Below are 19,046 nucleotides of genomic sequence, written 5' to 3'. Positions count from 1 at the left end.
GGATGCTTCCTCTAAGGTCTTGGGGAGTCAGAAATTTTCATTTGAATGGTAATTAAAGCCCCTAATGACTTCTAGCATCAAACATCTTCATGTCACATAGATGTAGTCCTGAGACAAAGGAAAAATAAACATTGGAGGCAGTACTTACCTGTTCCCTAAATAAATTGTTTTGGAGTGTGAGGAGAAATTATTTTTTGTTTTGCAAGTCCTTTGAAATCTGTCTGCGTGAAACATCTGCTGCATCATATGTAAGAAGAGAAGGCCAAGAGTAATAAAGTGTTTCATTAATGTTTAATAACATAGTGATTAGCAGCCCAGCAAATGTCTTATGCCTGTGGGAGATTGGAACTTCATTTGATTAATAGATTAATTGCAACCTGTTCCGGTTGTGATTGCAGGTGTAGGTTTCTATGGATGTTGCATACTCCCTGAGGACTGATGTTACAGACATACTTACACTTACTTTCCTCCTCCTAGTCGAGGAGTTAAAAATCAGAACATGAGGAAAAATCCATCTGCTGTTTCCATGACAGGAAAATGATTTCTACTGCAAGAGTTTTTCAACAGAGATATCCTCTGTGCTGCCTCTGGAAAAGAATGCCTATTCTCTCTGAAAGCACAGGGCTGCCTTTTAGCAAATACTTTTCCTTTCAATTATTCTCCTTCCTGCACTTTATTTCAATGTTATAATGGACTTGAACCATCTCTCGGAGTTTCAGACCTAGTACTGTTTTTCTAACTTTTGTCTTGGGTACCCTGTGATTCTTGCTGCATCTGGACTCGCTGCTGGCAGAGCACAGTAGGTGCTGTAGAACTGAAATGTAGAACTGACGTGTTCATCAGCTCACAGTATTTGAAACAACCACTTGAAAATGATGAAGTGAATTTCAGTTGTGGTATAGAAGTGACATGATGCTGGAAATCAATTTGCGTTCCAAGTTTAGTCTCAAGCTTCCTGAGCGGGCAGGAATTTAGAGGTGGTATTAAGTCTCTGAGAGGCTCTCAAACTCCACTTCCATTCAAAGAGGCAGCGACGAGCTAACGGAGAATTTGACTTCCACCCTTCAATTAACTGCTGAGATACAGGGAGGAAATGAAAGAAGAGTTGGAATTTTTCTTCTGTTCTCCCAAGAGATTGAGACTTGTTGTGTGCTCTCTTAAGAACATAAATAAGCCATTTCTGTCTCCAGTTATAGGAAACGATGTGTAACAGCTGTATGAAACTCAAGCTTTCTGCATAGGGACTGTGTCCTGCATTGGCAAGAGGAGGCTGGAGGTGATGTAATATGGCACTTGCCATTGCTCACTGCCATGGGGAATAGGACTGGAGCACCTCTGCTATGAAGACAGGCTGAGAGAGTTGAGGCTGTTCAGCCTGGAGAAGAGAAGGCTCCAGGGTGATCTTATAGCAGCTTTCCAGTACCTAAAGGGGGCCTGCAGGAAAGCTGGAGAGGGACTTTTTACAAGGGCGTGTAGTGATAGGACAAGGGGCAATGGCTTTAAACTGAAAGAGGGGATATTTTGTTTAGATATAAGGAAGAAATTTTTTACATTGAGGGTGGTGAGGCACTGGAACAGGTTGCCCAGAGAAGTTGTGTCTGCCCCATCCCTGGAAGTGTTCAAGGCTGGGTTAGATGAGGCTTTGGGCAACCTGGTGTAGTGGAGGGTTTCCCTGCCCATGGCAGGGGGGTTGGAACTAGATGATATTTGAGGTCCCTTCCAACCCAAACTATTCTATGAATCTATAAGTTGGAAGCACATGGTCCCTTCCTGAGAAGGGATGTTATGCCTGAGTTTATTTGGGGCACTAATACAGTAAAGAGAATTAACTGGGTGGGAACAACATGTGTGTTGGTATCTCGTATTTTCACCCAGTACACCTTTTTGTTAGCTCACTCATGACTGCATGGTTGGAGTTCAGATCTGTCTAGTTCTTAAGTGGTGAGTGAAATCCAGCCCCGCGTTTGTGGTGGCTGTGTGACTTTTGGCTTCACTCATTTTCTAGAGCTTTCATTTCAAGACATTTTTTCCTCTTGTTGCCCTTGTCCGCTCTGTAATTTCAGTTGAACTGTAATAAATCCCAGGTTTGCAGGTTGGGAGTGCACCGGTGGTGGCCCCAGCTCTCCCCACTGGCCTCTTCAGGCAGGTCCTGCCTGCTGCTGTGCTCGGAGCCAATGCTTTTTGCCCTGGTCTGTACCCGTGCCAGGTCTGAAGGTCGCTGTGCTCAGTAATAAATTTTGGCTAGCATACAGCTGACGCACGTGTTTCGCGCCGCTGACTCTTTCTGGGCGTTCTCAGGTCAGCGTTTCAGAAACATTATGCGGTGCAACCCTGCTGTGTGTCTCCATCGTTTGTTGCTTCAGGATCTTAATTATCGGATTTTTACATGAGGACAACTAGTGTGGCAGCGTTGTGGAACTCGGTAGCGAGATGAAGCTGGGTCTGGAGCCTTTGCATTGCTTTTAGTTGTGTAGTAAAACAGAGCGCGATGCGACTGCAGTTCGCATGGAAGTGCATGCACAAGCGTTCTGTATCTTGGACCCTCCGTCGCCTTCCTCCACGTATCCTGCTTGTGTGGCACGGTGCACGTCAACTCATTGTTCTGACGTTGTATAGGCACTTCACATTTGGGTTTTGCCTTGTATGAGGACAGGGATTCGTGTGAACGGCAGGCAGGAAGAGGTGCAAGTATTCCAAGCAGCAATTTTATATTTGTACTGCAAACTGCTGGTAGCTATCACTTGATTTATTTATTATTTTTTCTTTGGGAAGCCCTGAATGTCAACGATACATTACGTAGTATTGTGTCTGTGTCCCTAGGACCTTTTGGATGACAGAAGTCAAAGTGCTTTTACAAATGATAATGCTCAAGGCTGCTTCTGTGCACGTGTTGCACATTGGTAGAGGTTGGAGCAGGACACGGGATCTGGACTTTCTGACCTGTGCCTTAGGCCTGCTGGGCTGCAAGTATTTAACAGTTGTCGATGGACCAGCACTAACTGAGTGGTGGTGGTTGTGGCATTAGAGCCCTTGGTATGTCCTAGATACAGATATTTAATAAACAGTGTTCATTTGTTGATACTGTCCTGTATTTCTGGATTAAAGGTCCTGATTGCATGAGTTTGAGACTAACAGGTGTGCTAAAAATGGAGTTTCCCAGCCTAGATGTGCTGGTGTTGGAAATGTGCCGTGACTGGCAGGGGAGGGAGTCTGGGGCTTTGTCTTAATCCGCGCCTCAAATGTAAATGAGGAAGACTGTGATTCCTGTTGACGTTTATCTCCGCTTGAAATTGCTTGCTTACAAAACGGACTTTTCATGGGTGGCTAGTTATTGATGACTGGCACAGGCAGGTTCCCAGCCCGAGCCTCTGGAGTTAAGCCTCTTTTGCTGTTGTTCTTCTTCCAAGCCCTGATTTATTTCAGTGATACCTTGGAGCAAATACAGAGGAATGTAGTAATTAGCCTTGATTCTGTAAAATGCCTGAATTATCATATGTCTGTGAAAGGCAGTTAGTTCTGTGAGCCGTAGAATACTTTCTGTAATACTTCTGCTGACAGCAAGAGTGTTAAAAGTAGCCTTGCAATTGATGGTATTTGAAATCCACCTTTGGAGGAACGGATCAGGCAGCTTCAGGAATTTTTAGAGAAGACGTGGTACAGCTTTTATTTTGCAGTCTGTCCCACTGAGCTTAGGAGAAACCAGACATACTAGGATTGGAGCTGTGGTAATTATATTAGTGAAAATATGCAGATTTTGGCGATCCAGCTACCCCTTGGTAACCTGTCAGGTGCTATTTCCGTACCGCAGGCAGCTGATGGTGAGTCTGATGGCTTCTGCTGCAGTCTGGAGTGTTTTGTCGTGGTACGCTTTACAAAGCTGAGCCTAGGAGGTATGGCTTAAATGTTGTGTCTCTGCAAGGCGTTGAGCATAGCTGGCCAGGATCACATTGAAGGACCTTTGTCAGTGTGCGCCTGCTGCACTGTGCTTGGAGTCCAGCCTTTTTCTTATGGTGAGGGACGGTCAGGATAAAGAGTCTCCTTCCTGCTGGGTGAAAATGCTTTAAACCCCTCAGGGTCTCAGCCTGAGCCCATTCTCTGGGCAGGCTCAGCAGTGCGGTGGGTGAAGGTGAGTGGAGGTGACGAGTCATTCAGTGGAACGACTGGTTCAAGTGGAAGAAAGCAGGGAGTGAAAAACGCAAGTCCTGCTGCTTCATCAGTGCCACTGGAAACTTCTTTCTTCCCCAGCTTTACCCATGGCTCTAGCTCTTCATTGTGGGAAAACCTTTACTGAAGTATGAGAAATATGGTAGAATGGAGAAAATTACGACGGAAGCAGGAGAAAGGAGGAAGCTGTAAACATGACCTGCTAGAGGAAGAGGATTGTGTATACAGAGAAATTTGGATCTACCTGTGCTGCTTCCATCCATCTATAATGCCAGAATTCATGTGACAATTACCCTCCATTTTCTGTTTTTCCAATCTGATGGAAGAATGATAGATACTGAGCTTCAGCATTCAAAGATATTATCCTGAGAAGAAGAATAATTAGTTCAAAAAGTGCAAAAATGAGAATTAACTTTAGTTGCTGGCCTTACTTGTTTTAAGCAAGAAGACTGTTGCTGAAGCTGTTTGTTGAAATAGATTGGTAGTTCATCCCGGCTTTTCCATCAAAAAGATATCCTCTCGTAGAAGGACAAGACGTACACAGTCTTATTGGTTCACAAGACCCAGCTCGTGTCCTTGGATATTTCACGAGGCAAAAATACAAATTTCTAATATCTCCCATTTCATCTGCTTTGAACATAATCCTCAGAGAGCCTTGTTGAGGCTTTAAACAGGTGTTTCAGAAGGGGGAAAAAAAAAAACAAAAACAAACAGAACTCAGTATACCCTTTAGCTAAGGAAGCTCTGAGGAGCTTCTGAACTGGATCCAGGTGATACTTGTATACTTCATTGAGTATATGTTGATAATGTCACACTGACATCAGCTGCACGAGAGCTTCTACCTTTGTTTGCTCTGGTCCAGTTCAGGAAGTTGCAAGTCCATAAGGCGTCATCCGTGATGATCCAGTCGTTTTATCCCCTTTTGTAAAAATGGAAGAAGAGAGGGGAAAAAATTGGGGACGGGAGGAGGGAAGACCCAGGTTAGGGTTGATGAATGCCGACTGGCATAGCTCTAGAAATCTCTGGATGGGGAGGGAAGGGGAGTAGGTGTGGGCAATGGTTGTCCTAGTCTAATAGCAGATTACAGCAGTGAGGCAGAAATGATCTTCCTTTGATGGTTTTATATCAACTGCAGCATTAACAGAGCTATGAGGAACTGGGGTTGTAACTTTGGAGAGAAGGCACAAGTCTTCATGCATAAACTTGACTGGCTATAGAATCATAGAATGGTTAGGGTTGGAAGGGACCTCAAAGATTGTCTAGTTCCAACCCTCTGCCATGGGTAGGGACACCCTCCACTACACCAGGTTGCCCAAAGCCTCATCCAGCCTGGCCTTGAACACTTCCAGGGATGGGGTATCCACAACTTCTCTGGGCAACCTGTTCCAGTGCCTCACTGCCCTCTGAGTGAAGAATTTCATAGATTTCATAGATTTCTAGGTTGGAAAAGACCTTAGAGATCATCCAGTCCAACCATCCCTAATCCCCCATTAAACCATATCCCTAAGTAGTTCATCCACCCTTTTCTTAAACACATTCAGGGATGGGGACTCAACCACCTCCCTGGGCAGCCTATTCCAGTGGCTGACAACCCTTTCAGAGAAGAAATACTTTCTAACATCCAACCTGTACCTCCCCTGACTAAGCTTATACCCATTTCCTCTTGTTCTGTCACCCATCACTAATGTAAAGAGCCCTTTCTCATCAAAATCTCCCCTCTTTCAGTTTAAAGCCATTGTCTCCTGTCCTATCACTACAAGCCCTGTGTTTTGAAGTTATAAATCTGATGTTGTCTTGGCAGTCTTTAACCAAATCTTTAATCTCAATGAGCAACCACATGTCTTCAATAGAATGAGCAGATACAGACATCTGGGCTAGGACAATTGCCTTCAGAGTGATGAACAAAGTTTTGTCACGTTAGGTCTGCTTTGGTAGTTAGTGAAGGGCTCAGATGCACTAGTTGTAAGGCAGTCTTCTGGAGTTGTGTGTCAGCAGCCCCTTGCCTTCTGGATAAAGAAACCTGTTTTAGATAGAGAAATCAAACTGCAACAGAAGTTTGCCAAGTGATCTGTTTCATAGTCCTCTTGGTTTGTGGCTTATGGAAGGAACGTGTGCTGCTGCGTGTCTTGGTGCGCGTGGAACTCTGCTGGGTCCTCTCTTGCGGCGAGGCTGCCACTGAACCATCTTGCTTGCTTCAGGGCTCACCAGGCCCGATAACTTGCCTTCAGTAAGGAAAATAAACTCTGCCCACCCTGTGAGTGGGTGGGAGAATGGGAAAGAAGAAAAACTTCCTCTTTGACTTTACATCCGTGTCTTTCAGAAGACAGAAATGATGAGTTAAGGATAAGCACAAGCTTTGTTTTCGTCTGCCCTGTGTTTTGATCGTGCACTGTCAGCCTTTCTCATCAGCGTGTTTTGAAATGGTTTTAGTTTGCGTTATATTTAGACATGCGTTTTCTCTCTCGTGTTTGGTGTGGGACATCTGTTGCTGTTCACTTCACCAAAGGTTCCCTGCTTACAATCTGATTTCCCAGTGCATTTGTGCACTGGTAATTAATAGCTCACATGATCATGTGAAAAGACTGTTATTTATTTAAGATGTATACAGGGAAATACATGGTAAAGTGAGACTACTTGAAGTATTAATCTGAGAAGAAATGAATTCTTTAAAGCATCAGTCTGTTACATGAACATCAGTAGCTGTTCCCCTGCCACATCCAGTCTGAGCTTTGCAACTGTTGGAGTATTTCCAGTTTTACCTCTACCAGGGAGCGGTGATTAGAAGTCAGTTTGGCTATAAAGATGGCTGAGGTGACCGTGTCTGAGCTGGTAAATCTGTTTCCTTCTGTCTGGTCACAGGAGGCGAGATATAGGTTACTGTGTAACTGGTTTGTGACTTATCCCTGCTCTTAGAACCTCTTGATGGGCCGTTTGTGCAGCTGCAGCAGATGGTCAGGATGAGAGCTGAAGGAGATGGATCAGAGTGGAAGGCATCACAGTGGGCACAGACTGTGCTTCTGCTGGGAGGAGATACCAGAGTATAAATATAACTTCAGCCTAGCTTTAGAATAACTTCTGCTGATTTTTTTTTTCCCCCTGGTGTGTCCAGTCAGCATATACATACTATCTAAAGAACATGAAGCAATAACCTGACTTAGAGTATATATGGGTATTTTTAAGGAGAGAGTAGAGATATTGCCAAAATACCATTTGTACATTCATGCTTAGTGCATTTGTATTTCTTCAGTTATTCCATGTGATAAAAGGTATTAGTCCCATCTCGCAGCCAGAGGGAGGAAAAGGAGGAAGAAGAAGAAATTACTTGCCTTATGTTCTGCTATGAGTTGCTGGTGGAATTTGATTGAGGTGCTGGAACTTGCAGTGTTAGGTTTGGTCCTGTTAAGCACTGTAAAAGCCAACTGGAGAAGCTAATCTCTTGTCATAACTGGTATTTCAGTGGCTGATGGGGTCTAGAGCCATCCGTACTTCAGCTTGCTAGTTAAAGTCTGCCCTGGGTTGGGAGGTCCAGGGAAGACCCCGCTGAGCCAGCGGTGGTGTGTGGTTTGGACAAGACGAGAGGAAGAGGTCTTTCTGTTGGTCTGAAGTCTGAACTGAGCCATTGCCCTCAAAACTGATGACTTTTTGATAGCCTTTAATAAAGAATGAATAAGTGGAGAATATTTGAACTCCCGTTCCTACCAGGAGAATGCTTTTCTCTGTGAGATGTGAGGCGCGTTGGCGAGGTTACGTGATGGAGCCTGCGCTCCTCTTTCACAAATTCACCCCATGAGATTTCAGGAGATACATGAAAGCCTCAAAGGTCTCTCCCTGCTTTCTCTTACTTTCTCTTTTCATCCTCCAGGATAGAATAGGCCTGTGTCGTGGTTTTTGGACTGAGGGTCGAGACAAGAACTGAAAGGGAGCACCCACCAACCATAGTCCCGGGCAAAACATGACTCAGACTTTCTTCATAAAACAAAACAATTTATTAACAGTTACTTAACAGGAGACAAGGGAACGAAACCGGTTACTTGAGAGGAGAAAGAGAAAACAAGGCCAGATCTTAAAACAACAACCTCCCCACCCCCTATTTTCTTTCCTTCCTGGCTCTACCTCCCCCCCGGCGGCATAGGGGGACAGGGAATGGGGGAGTGCAGGTCAGTTCATCCATGCTGTTAACTGCCGCTCCTTTCTTAAAGGAGGAGGAGTCTTTACACCATTTTTCCCTTGCTTCGGTGGATCCCCTACTCACGAAGAAAAAGTCCCCAAACTTTTCCAGTATGAGTCCTGCCCGCAGGATTGCAATCCTCCCCATGGATCGCACCAGTTTGGGCTTTACCAGTCTCAGCCTCTTAGGGAGCTGCTGCCACTCGCGTCGGCGTGGGTCGTCCCACGGATTTCAGATGCCTCCACGACCTCATCGTGCATTCCATGCCCCATTGTTAACAGTACCTGGTCGCGCATCCCCTGCTCCACGACCTCTCCCGGGCTCAGGCATCTCCTTCCCGACGTGGGTTTCTCCACAGGCCACGAGTGGGTTTCTGCTCCGCCGAGTACACCCTGGCTGCAGGGGGGCCACCTGCCATCTTCACACCGATTGCAAGGGAAACCTCAGCTCCAGCACACCTCCTCCTGCTCCATCTTGGCTGACCCGGTCGTTGTGGTTGTTTTCTCTTAGATCTTAATCCTCTCTGGGGGAGCTCGGCCCGGCGGGCACCCCGGGAGCGGGGCGCTTCCCGAGTCCCCCATGCGGCTCCCCCGGCGCCATCTTGAGCACATGGCGCCGGCCCGGGCCCGAGCGGCCGCTCGGCCGGGAGCCGGGAGCGAGGGCAGCGCCCTCCTGCTCTCTCCTCGCTCCTGAGCAAAAAGCCCTTTCCCGCCCCTTTGTCCCAACTTAAATAGGGCAATTCGCAGAGGCGCCAATTTGGCTCAACCTCCCCCGGGAGGGATGGGACTCAGATCTGGTGGCACAGGGAGCAAATCCCCTCCCCTGCCACCAGAACACCCCCCTCACATCAAACTATCACAGCCTGTCTTGGTGTGCGCCTAACAGACTTAGGCTTTAATCTGTTCGGAAGCCGGGCAGGCTCGGGGAAGGACTCGCTTTCTCCTTAACTACTCGCTGGATAATTGCCAACTGATAATTGTGTGAGATGTCGCTCGTGTTTGCAAAGAGCTGGCTAACACTGAAGTATGTTTTCAGTCAGCGGGTGGCAGGGATGATGGGATTAATGATGCTGCATCCTATTTAACACCTCTTTTTTTTTAAGGCTACATGGTTTAGAGGAATTAAAAGCAGAGTTTGTAGCCATGTTCACTTTGGAAGCTCTGAGTGGTTCTTTTAGAGTTCCTTAAGCATTAATCATAGGGAATAGGCACTGTACATGACCCTCTGGTACACAGAATCTGAAATCCTTATTTTGGCCACAGCACTGCACAAACTAACTGTCAGCTTCATGCGTTTGAGTACGAAAACGTGTGGTGGCTGAACAATTTTCTTCCCAAATATACAGGAAGTTGTCCGGAGTTAGTGATGCTAGTAGGACCAGCGTATTAGTCTAGTGTATTTGTCCTAGCTAGTTAGGATGCATGATTAGCAACCCCATGATCCAAGTAAAAATTGGAATACCTTCTATTTTTGAAACTGCAGATTGTGTAGTAATTGAGGAAGGAAAACCAGTGATGTGTAAATGTGACCACAGGAGAAAGGAGTATTGTAGCAGCACCTGGGAGCGCAGCTACACCTAAAATCAGCAGCACCTGATTTTACTTGCTTTTGTTCATACCTGGAATTCAACATTTCACTCCTTTTTATCAGTTAGGCTATAAAATCCCTGATTTGTTTAGGGCTCAGTCACAATGGATATTGCAATAAAGTCCTCGGTTTGTCGTGCATATAACGAACTGATTTTATTTTAACGACTTTTTCAGGTTGATACAAAATGGGAAGATAGCACTGTCTTTCTGTATGCCTAAACCTGGTTAAACCTTGGTTGAACAAAAGTGGGAACTGAGTTGCCTACTGAATTTCAGGTGCTTTTTGCTGACGTTGCAGAGAGAAAGGTACAGGAAATGATCTTCCATCACAGTCCTCTTTTGCAGTGTGGAGGAGAGCAGGCACATAAGTGGAAATGTTACGTTTGCTTTTACATTATTTTTACAGTATTCAAGGGGGATAGGCTTCCAGCCACTCTGGCTGATACAATGTAGTGTTGTAAGATCAGAAAATAAAAATGGAAAAATTAGTATGTTCTTGCCTTTTACCACTGAAACTTTGGTAAGATAAGTAGGTAATTCTTGGATTTTGTAGTGGATTTGCAGACCTTTATTGTAGAGGGGAAATGTACTCAAAGATGTCAGTATTCTTAGCGATAAAGTAATTGGAAGAAAGACTAATGGACGTATGAAAGCTGTTGCCTCTTTCCAACTTTAGTTGTTCTTTGATTCCTTAGTTTTGTCAGCTCCAGTGTCTGTATATTAAGGTGTTCATTACGGTACTCTTAACTTTGTGAGAGAGCAGTTGTTTTAATTGTTTGCTTTTCTCTTGTTTCAGAACCGAGAGCTCCAGATTATGAGGAAGTTGGATCATTGTAACATTGTCCGATTGCGTTACTTCTTCTACTCTAGTGGAGAGAAGGTAAGAATGGGAAAAAAGGCAATGCCTTCTGGTAACCATCTGGGGTATAACTGAACTGTTTGAACGTCTATAGGCAGGAGTGTGAAGATAGCAGACGTGATAACATTGAGAAAATGCTGTAGTGGTGCCCAACAGATCATGTTGGAGCAGATCTGTTTCAGTTTGGAAGTGTGTGGTCCATGAGGAGTAGTGTTGTTAGTGTAGCACGACAATTACCTAACAGGTTTGGATACGCACCGCCTCTTTTTTTAATTTAGTGGAGCACAGCTGGGCTTCATGTGCATGTTCTAGCACTACCTTTCTGTATGTGCAGATATGTTTTCTAGGATCCAACGTTCAGCACTCTAGATTTAAAGCACTTACGTGACTTTTCCCAGACCCAGGCTCTGTATGTTTCTGTCCTCCTTCCTTGTGCATCTCTTCCGTACACAGGCTGAGTTTCAAAGCCCAGAGGAAAGAGTGGTGTCTAATTGTGTGATTGTGGCATTTGTGAGAGTGTTTATGCTCCAGAAGGAGCAAATAACTGGATTTAATAAATCTCGAGACATAGATGTTGCCATTTACGTTTTCTTTCAGTCTAGGTATAAAAGTTCCTTTTATTTTCTAAAAAGTGGTTGCAAAATTTTGTTTTAATGTGAAGTTATAACAACTTTGTCTATGTATGTATCAGCATTTTACAAATCATAGGAGAATTCAGGATGTCATGAACCTCAAGATGGCATCTGGTCCAACCTCATGCTTAAAGCAGGATCATCCATGAAATCTGGGAGGGAGGGGGTGTTGGGGAAGGTCTTTCTGGCCCATGTGGGAATTAATGTATGCTGTGAGGTGGGGAAATGGTCTACATGACCTTCTGAACTTCCTCTGACCTTTTTATATATAGCTATAAATATTTATAATTTTTCATTTTTTAAAGCCAATTACGTCCTTAATTGTCTTCAGATGCTGGTACAGGTGTCCGCAGTGCTGTAAAGGACTGTATGCGAGTGCTGAGAGCTACTGGAGGGCTATCAACTGCTGTTGCCACAAAGTGGGTCAACAGAATGAGAGAGGCGACCCACCCGCTTCGTGGTCTTTGGAGCTAGAGAAGGAGCTGACATCTCCAGGATAAGTTGTTGTTGACAGATCGCTGCACTCTTCTGCAGTGCACGGAGGGATAGTTTGAGGAGCCCTGTTGTTACCTCTCTGAGGGGTACTTGCCAGGGGGACTTGGCCCTGTCTTGCCCGTGCCTATGGAAAGCTTGCTAAAGCACTTTGCAGGAATCAAGGAAAAATGTGATTTCATTTTTTTATTATTATTTTTGGATCAGCTTCCCCTTCCTTCCTTCTCCTTGCCTGGTGATAGCAAGCGTTTCCAGTGTTAAATGGCCTTTGCTGTTTTGTTGGTAGTGCAGTGTAGTGTTTTAAATTATATTGTGCTCGTTTAGCATATAACCAGAAATTCCTCCAGCAGCATGACCACAAGTAGGGAAATATTGTGAAGGAGGGCTTGGTTTGGAGTTTTTTTGTTTGATTTTTAACCAGCTTGTAACTTGACTAGAGTGAAGCAGAGTTTTGAGAGAAGCAGAAGAAAACTGCCTTATCTAATGGCTTTCAGAAACCTCCTGCAAACAGTGGAAGCATTAAAACTTTTCAAAACACCGTTCCAGGAGCCTTTGTGTAACAGTAACTTAAGTAAAACTCTTTTGGAAATCTTTAACTTCATGTTGAGCTTGAGACTGGATTTTCCACTTTGCTGTTTCAACTCCACGTGGCCGACTCTTGGCAAGGCTAGTTTTGTTTTTAAAAATACAGTCTCAATCTGCGACCAGCAAATCTTAATGCTTCAGAGAGAAGTTTTCTTTCCCATTACTGTCTGCTCTTCACTCTTCCTGTCTCTGCTCTGTGCCTTTGAGATTTCCACTGCTGCTCTATTGCAAAAATGGGACAAATGTGAGCCAGTCCCTAGGGCAGAGGTACACCCAGCAGAACATCAGCTTGATGTTGCAGTTCAGGTTGCAAGGTCTCTTTGCAGTTCAGTACAAAATTGCACATAATTGGTTTGCAAGTATTGCCATGTTGGTGGCGGCATGTGAAGGTAACTGTGTATGAGGTTGTTGGCTGCTGTTTGGGAAAAGCTCTAGAGAGCAGCAAGTTGGTGTTCTGAAGCTCATCTGGGAAAGAGGAGTAATGTTTCCTTTCATGTTTTTGTCGGTTTGGGAAGCAGTAACATCTTGTCCTTCATATTACCCTCGTAATCAAGCTGGCTTTTTGGAGAGTGAGGGAAAAGGGAGAAACGTGTAAGGTTCCATCTGGTAACCAGCAAGGACACGTATGAGGCAGTTGCAGATTTAGGTACTGGATATCTAGAGCTTTATATAAAGTGATTCTCGAAGCCAGGTCCAGTGGGAAGAGTAATGTAAAAATCTAAGGAATGTGTAGCAGAAAAGGCAGTAGCAATAGTGACGAGTGGTGCTTGTAATCGTCTGTCTTCATGAAGAACTTAACAGTCCACTGCCATTAATCCGTGTTTATGCTAATTAACTCAAGTCTAGCAGCGATGGGAAAATTTCAGAGGTAACTATTATACTGCTGATCCCTTTAATTAAATAGTTCACCAATGAATTTAGTTTTGGTACCTGCATATCAGGCATTCTCTTGCATAAAGGTTTTTGTGCTGCTGTGATCGCTCTGCCTGTTTGTTCCAGCTGGAATGTTCCTTGGACTTCTCCCCTCTTCCCTGGTGCTCCACACCAGTGTCTCTAAGCCTGGAGATATTTTTTTTGGGGGGGGGGGGGGGCAATATTTGAGAAGCTTAAATGTGTCTTTATTTAGGGGTACCTGAAAGGATTTCTCCAAATCCAGTCAGACTGGCACTCTTGGAAAGCTGTGTGCCTTAATACTGCCTTAGTTCATTTTAATCGCTATGCATTTTTAGGCACTGGGCAACCTTAAAACTGGCTTTATTCTAGCAAAACAGGGGATTTAATTCTTGATTAGAAAACTGGAAACAACAGAAACCAGCTTGAAATAGAAAAACAATTCTAAATAACACTTGCTAGTAAGAACTGTTCCTTAGTTGCATCAAAGTTGCAGCTAGTTTGTAGAGATTGGGAGCTCTGTTAGCTTTTTTTTCTAGGAGCTATTCGTTGAGGTGTTTGAGCTCCCTCTCTTTTTTTGTTCCTTATGATGAGCTTTCCTTTTTGTATCTCCCATTCACTTAAACTTCCTTCCTGCTTTTGCCAAAAGCAATCTGGCGTTAGCACCGTGGAAATCTTGTATCAAACGGGGCTTTGACTGATTTCTTCTCCCTCGTTTTCTGTGACTGGGTGACTCCCTTTTGCCTGAGCATCTTTGAATTTGTGTTGCCTTCATATAGGTATACCCTATATAGGGGTGTGGATGTGTGTATATATAGACATATGCACATACATGCATGACCATATATATATTTATACCTTTATATGCATGTGTATATATATATGAGAAAGTTGTTCTGAGTACTGACTATGTATTAATCATGTTTGACTAATGATTTCTGGTTTGAGAGCTCAAAGACCTCATAATATATAGCTATAAAATATAACAGCACCTAATATATATTAATATGACAGTTCACAAGCTTGCATTCAGATTTCTTCTGCAAACCATCTCGTCCTCAGTTCATTCTATTTGTAAGTTTACAGATGTTTGCCAGACTTATTGGATGATCCAGTTCTTTCGAAAGACTCTTCCTTAATCAATTTGCCAGAGTAGATTCCGATTTCTTTTTTTTTTCTGAGGCTGCATGAGATGTGATAGCAGGGCACTGATTTTCATAGCTATAATGTGTCTTTCAGTAGTCCAAAACATGTAATCATAACTGGTGGAATGAACCAGAGGGGAAAGAACGACAACCAAATAACGGGCTGAGTTGTGTATGGAAGATTCTCATGGTGGAAGTAGTCACAAGTCCTTCCCATGTGGTTTTTCTATGATTTGTGGTTTTCTAGGTAATCCTTGGAGAAAATGGGCAGGATTATAGGGCTATCCAAGTCTGCTGTGTTTGACAGTTTGGGAGTTCTGCTTTAGGGTAGGATCTTGAACAAGATGCCTGGTTTGCCTGTCAGCTTGCCACTGGAGGATCGGACCCTATTAGGAAGGCTTACATTTCTGGTTTGATTTTTTGCTACTTTTCCTTAATTTCATAATCTTCCTTGCGTTTAGCATGATGCATAAATGTAAATGTTGATTTACTGAAGCACGGGGAGATGGTCTTTCTGTCTGTCCTTTTTAGCCCAATGTCCTTTTTAGCCCTGAGAACCTTTTGAGCTGGGCTCCAAGGGAAGGACAGACATGGACATGCTGAATAATTCCTCTGGCTCCTTTGCTGAGAGTATTCCCTGGTGTTTTACAGTACAAGCTAACTTTTTAAATCAGTGATTGCTGAGTTAAATGATTCAGCTGTGTAAAACTTGAAATGAGTTCCTAATTCCCCTCTCTCCTCTATTTCTGGTGTAGGTCTATCTGTGTGGTATTCCATAACTGTCAGGTTTTCTCGTGTGGATGTTTTTGAGTGTTTAATAGTCTGATCGATCTGTTTCCATGCCTAAAAGAGGAAGACAAGTCACTGGAGATATTTATTACTGCATCAAATAATAAAAAAATAAAGTAAATACAGTTTTTGTTAAGTAATTGCGTCTCTGATTATGTAACACTCCCCCCCCCCCCTCCCCCCCCCCTTAAGGTGGCTTGAGGACCTTGATTCAGAGGAGTCAATGCAAGCACATATGGAAGCACAGAGATCACAAATAGGCAATATGCTGACTCTTTTGGAGGCTGAGCTGCCCCTTCCGCATGCTCTAATTGATTTCTAGTCTTATTTAGCTGTAGCTGTAAGGGCATGCGGCCAAAAGGCCATGCAGACTCAGGATGGAAATTTACTCCCATAGACTTAGACTGAGGTTTAAAATAAACGTGCAGGAGATACATGGTGAGCAACAGCTATAAGGTGCTGTGCACTGTCTCATTGGCAGCGTTGTATTAAACTGCAATGAAGAAATTTGGAACAACAGAGCAACTGACTGATTCGCAAGTTTGGGCTTTGCTGAACGGTTTCTGTTTCTCCAGGTTTATATCCCTGTTAGGAAGAGATATATCCTCCACCTTCAGAGAGGCACGAACATCACCATCCTTTCTTGCAAGACTGTTCAGATGAGTCCTCACATAAGGACCATCCATTCTGTTCCTTGTTAAAATGGAGTACTTGTAGTTGAACCACTTCACTTGGCTTCTTGATCAAACTTGGTTTTGTTTTTCAACAACTTTTGTTGTTTTTCTTTTTTTAGAAAAAAAAAAGTAGTGCTTGCACAAAAAGTTCAATTAACAGAGCCTTGAGCCTAATTTTGAATTGACAGAGCCTGTGTGAGTGTGTTGCACCAGCCTAGTAACGTGATGAAGGGCCATTGCTAGAGATGAATTTAGTCACTACGATCCATTTAATCCTTGGCAGATCTGCTGTGCTGTCAACAAAGGAGCAATTAATGCCAATTATGAGGAGTTTTGTGATGTTGGTATCTCTGTAGTCTTTGCCTGAGGCCTGCCAAGCTCATTTCAAAAAGGGCACCAGTCATCAGATAGTGATGATCAGTTACTGCTGTTAGGGCTCACCACATACTGGGAATTTCCTTCGTTGTAGCTATGAGCAGTCTCTGGTTTTGAGTAGGTTGTGTTAATGGGAATGGCAGTTTTGTCCCCCTGCCGCAGGGCTTTGCAAGAGCGGAGTAAGCAGCAGTGGCTGGATCCTCAATGTGTTGGATGTGTGCAGTGGAAATGGGAAGCTCCATGATTTTTCTCTAGACCAGTGAACCGTCCAGTATGTCTGGTTCATCACTCTTCTGTTCTCAAGTCGTTTCTCTACCAGTTCTAGCCACTGCTCTCATCCTCCTGTGTTCGATGGCTGTTAGGAAAGCAGCTTGTGTTGTTTGTCCTGAGGCAGGCATATAGTTTGAATCATTACTGTATATTATCTAGCTTAGTTTGCTGTCATGCATATATCCGAATTCACGAATTTCCACTCAGCCTGCAAGGTAGTGTACAGGCAAGAAAACAGTGGATCTCCGAAGACTCTGCTTTTTGTTTTCATGATACAGTGTGCAGGATGGCCCAGTGATCTCGACGTTATCTGTTAATTTTCATCTTCCAACAGAGTTATTGCCAGCTTATGACACAGTCCCCGCTTGGGAGCGGTGGTTCAAGTATCCACAGATCACCTGTGTCAAAGATCACAACTCAGTCCCACCTTTTTGATGCTGGGCAGCTCTTTCCAACTTTATAGAAGTATTTCCCCTTGAAAATACAGCTAAAAGCTTAAGGACTTTACAGGGCATAAAATAAGAATCGGAGAGATTCTCATTCTTTTCATCAGTGACCTTTTTCTTTACTATAGTCTCTCTTCAGAGGAGAAAACTATGATGGAAAATGTCTTGTTTTTTTTTTTTCTTTTAATGAAGGGGAAAGGCTTAGTGCATCACCTAAGAACCTGGACTTTTTCAATCATCTAAGGTAGACAAGGTCTTAGAACAAGACATAGGAAAGTTCTTAAATCTGAATTATATTGGGAGGCTTGACTTCTGCCCTTATGCTACCATCACAGCTGACCCAGTTGCAGTTCCTACCAACACCAGACTGTGTTATGTAGAAAAGTAATGAGCATTACAGAACAATTTGAGTTTGGACAAGTAGGTATAGGAACAGAAGTCTTGGGACAGATCTCAGTTCTCAAACTCGGTCATGAGCAGTGAGGGGAGTAGGAAAGGAGGTATTTTGCCCAACGTTTGCAGTACTAATAGGAAGTATTGGTGTCTTTCTGAACACTGAAGTTGAGTCTTCAACTGCTCTTGCCCCCCTGGATTTACCCGTGTGAAACTGCAGCTGTACCTCCTCAAGGCTTATGGTTCCTTGACTTTGGTGGCAGCCACAGCTCTGTTTTGAAATAGATGTGGTTGTAAACTGCAAGTAAAAACAGGCACATGTGGCCACTGGATGTCACCATTCCTTCGTATGAATACGGTCAGCTACAACATTTTTTACATTTTTTGAATTTTTCCAGTGTATCGTGGCTACTCAGTAGTTAAAAGTAAGAAAGCTGCAAATTCTCATTCTGTCTAGGAAAGCAGGTCCAAAGTCTTTGTATCTTCAATGTACTATGTCAGCCTTCAAGATAAGAGAAGGAAGGTGGGTCTCTCATGGTGCTTGATAAGGGTGTGTGAAGGGTGTGCTGGTCGTAGGTTTAAGAAAAAGTGAACCAACCTTTTTTTGAATCTAGGCCAGAAAACTGTTGACTTTGAACCTTGTGTGTTGTCTAAATCTAAATGGCCAAACTAGGGTGAAGGGCCCATCTTACCCCACACTGACACTCTGATGTTTAGATGGTGCACTCTGAAAGAAGGTGTAATCCACGTGAAATGCTAAAATCTGTTTGCTTGCTTTCTAGCTCCGAGGTAAATCCTGCGGTGCTTTTTGACAGGACCCTTGTGTAGCTGCCATCCTGTAGCTCCGTCTGTAGCACCTACCTTTGGAAACATCATCGGTGGGGTGCTGCCATACGGTAAAACGTGGTCCCCTTGAGTAAACTGATGGGCTTATTTACCTCGTATAGCCCCCATACTGGTGCCTTGGGATAATTCCGGTACAAAGTGCGTTCTGGAGGTGGATTCCTTAATTTTAGGCTTATTGCTTATCCGTTTGCTTTTAGCTTGAATAGGGAGGTAAAGTGAGTTTCTTCTGAGTACGCTTCCACATTTATTTCTCCAAATGCAAAGTTAGTTCAGGAAGCTCCTGTGTTGTTCACCTCCTCGATTGCGCTCATACAGCTGATCGCATGGAGTCCATCTGAAAACTAGGTTAATTGAATAATCTAGGATTAAACAAGTAAACAAAAAAAGTGTAAAGGTGAAAAACCACCTGCAAACCACACCAGAACCACCGCCGCACTGTTACTGATCTGCCAGGAGACGAAAAATGAGCATGTTCACCTAATGCTGACCAGTAACTAGGAGAAAGAGTGCCAGAATAGTTTCTTAATCTTATCCTATTCCTTGATGCTCAGAGAAATTGTCCTTAGATTCCAGGTAGGACTGACAGTTCAGGAGAAGTTCTGATATCTTACTAGATGCTGGTGTGTTCTCCAGAGTACGCCCTGTGATTTTTTTCCCTTTACCCTCAGTCTGGCATTTGGTGTGTGTGACCCCCCTGGCTTCTGTCGTTGTGTCGATGGGAAATAGGG

At 43.9% G+C, this 19,046-nt stretch overlaps 1 protein-coding gene across 2 annotated transcripts in view; it reads left to right on the top strand.

Moving 5' to 3' along the window:
• GSK3B (glycogen synthase kinase 3 beta) overlaps nucleotides 1–19,046 on the top strand; it is a 166,304-nt gene that overhangs the window by 82,725 nt on the left and 64,533 nt on the right. For both annotated transcript variants that reach the window (XM_086618339.1, XM_086618415.1), the window contains exon 3: nucleotides 10,718–10,801. In XM_086618339.1, coding sequence (XP_086474465.1) covers nucleotides 10,718–10,801 — 84 coding nt within the window. The remainder of the gene's footprint in view (nucleotides 1–10,717; nucleotides 10,802–19,046) is intronic.

This window comes from Tauraco erythrolophus, chromosome 1, assembly GCF_009769465.1.
Source record: "Tauraco erythrolophus isolate bTauEry1 chromosome 1, bTauEry1.pri, whole genome shotgun sequence".
Classification (NCBI taxonomy): Eukaryota; Metazoa; Chordata; class Aves; order Musophagiformes; family Musophagidae; genus Tauraco; species Tauraco erythrolophus.
The sequence above is the reverse complement of the archived record's forward strand: the minus strand, read 5'-3'. Positions and strand labels throughout refer to the sequence as shown.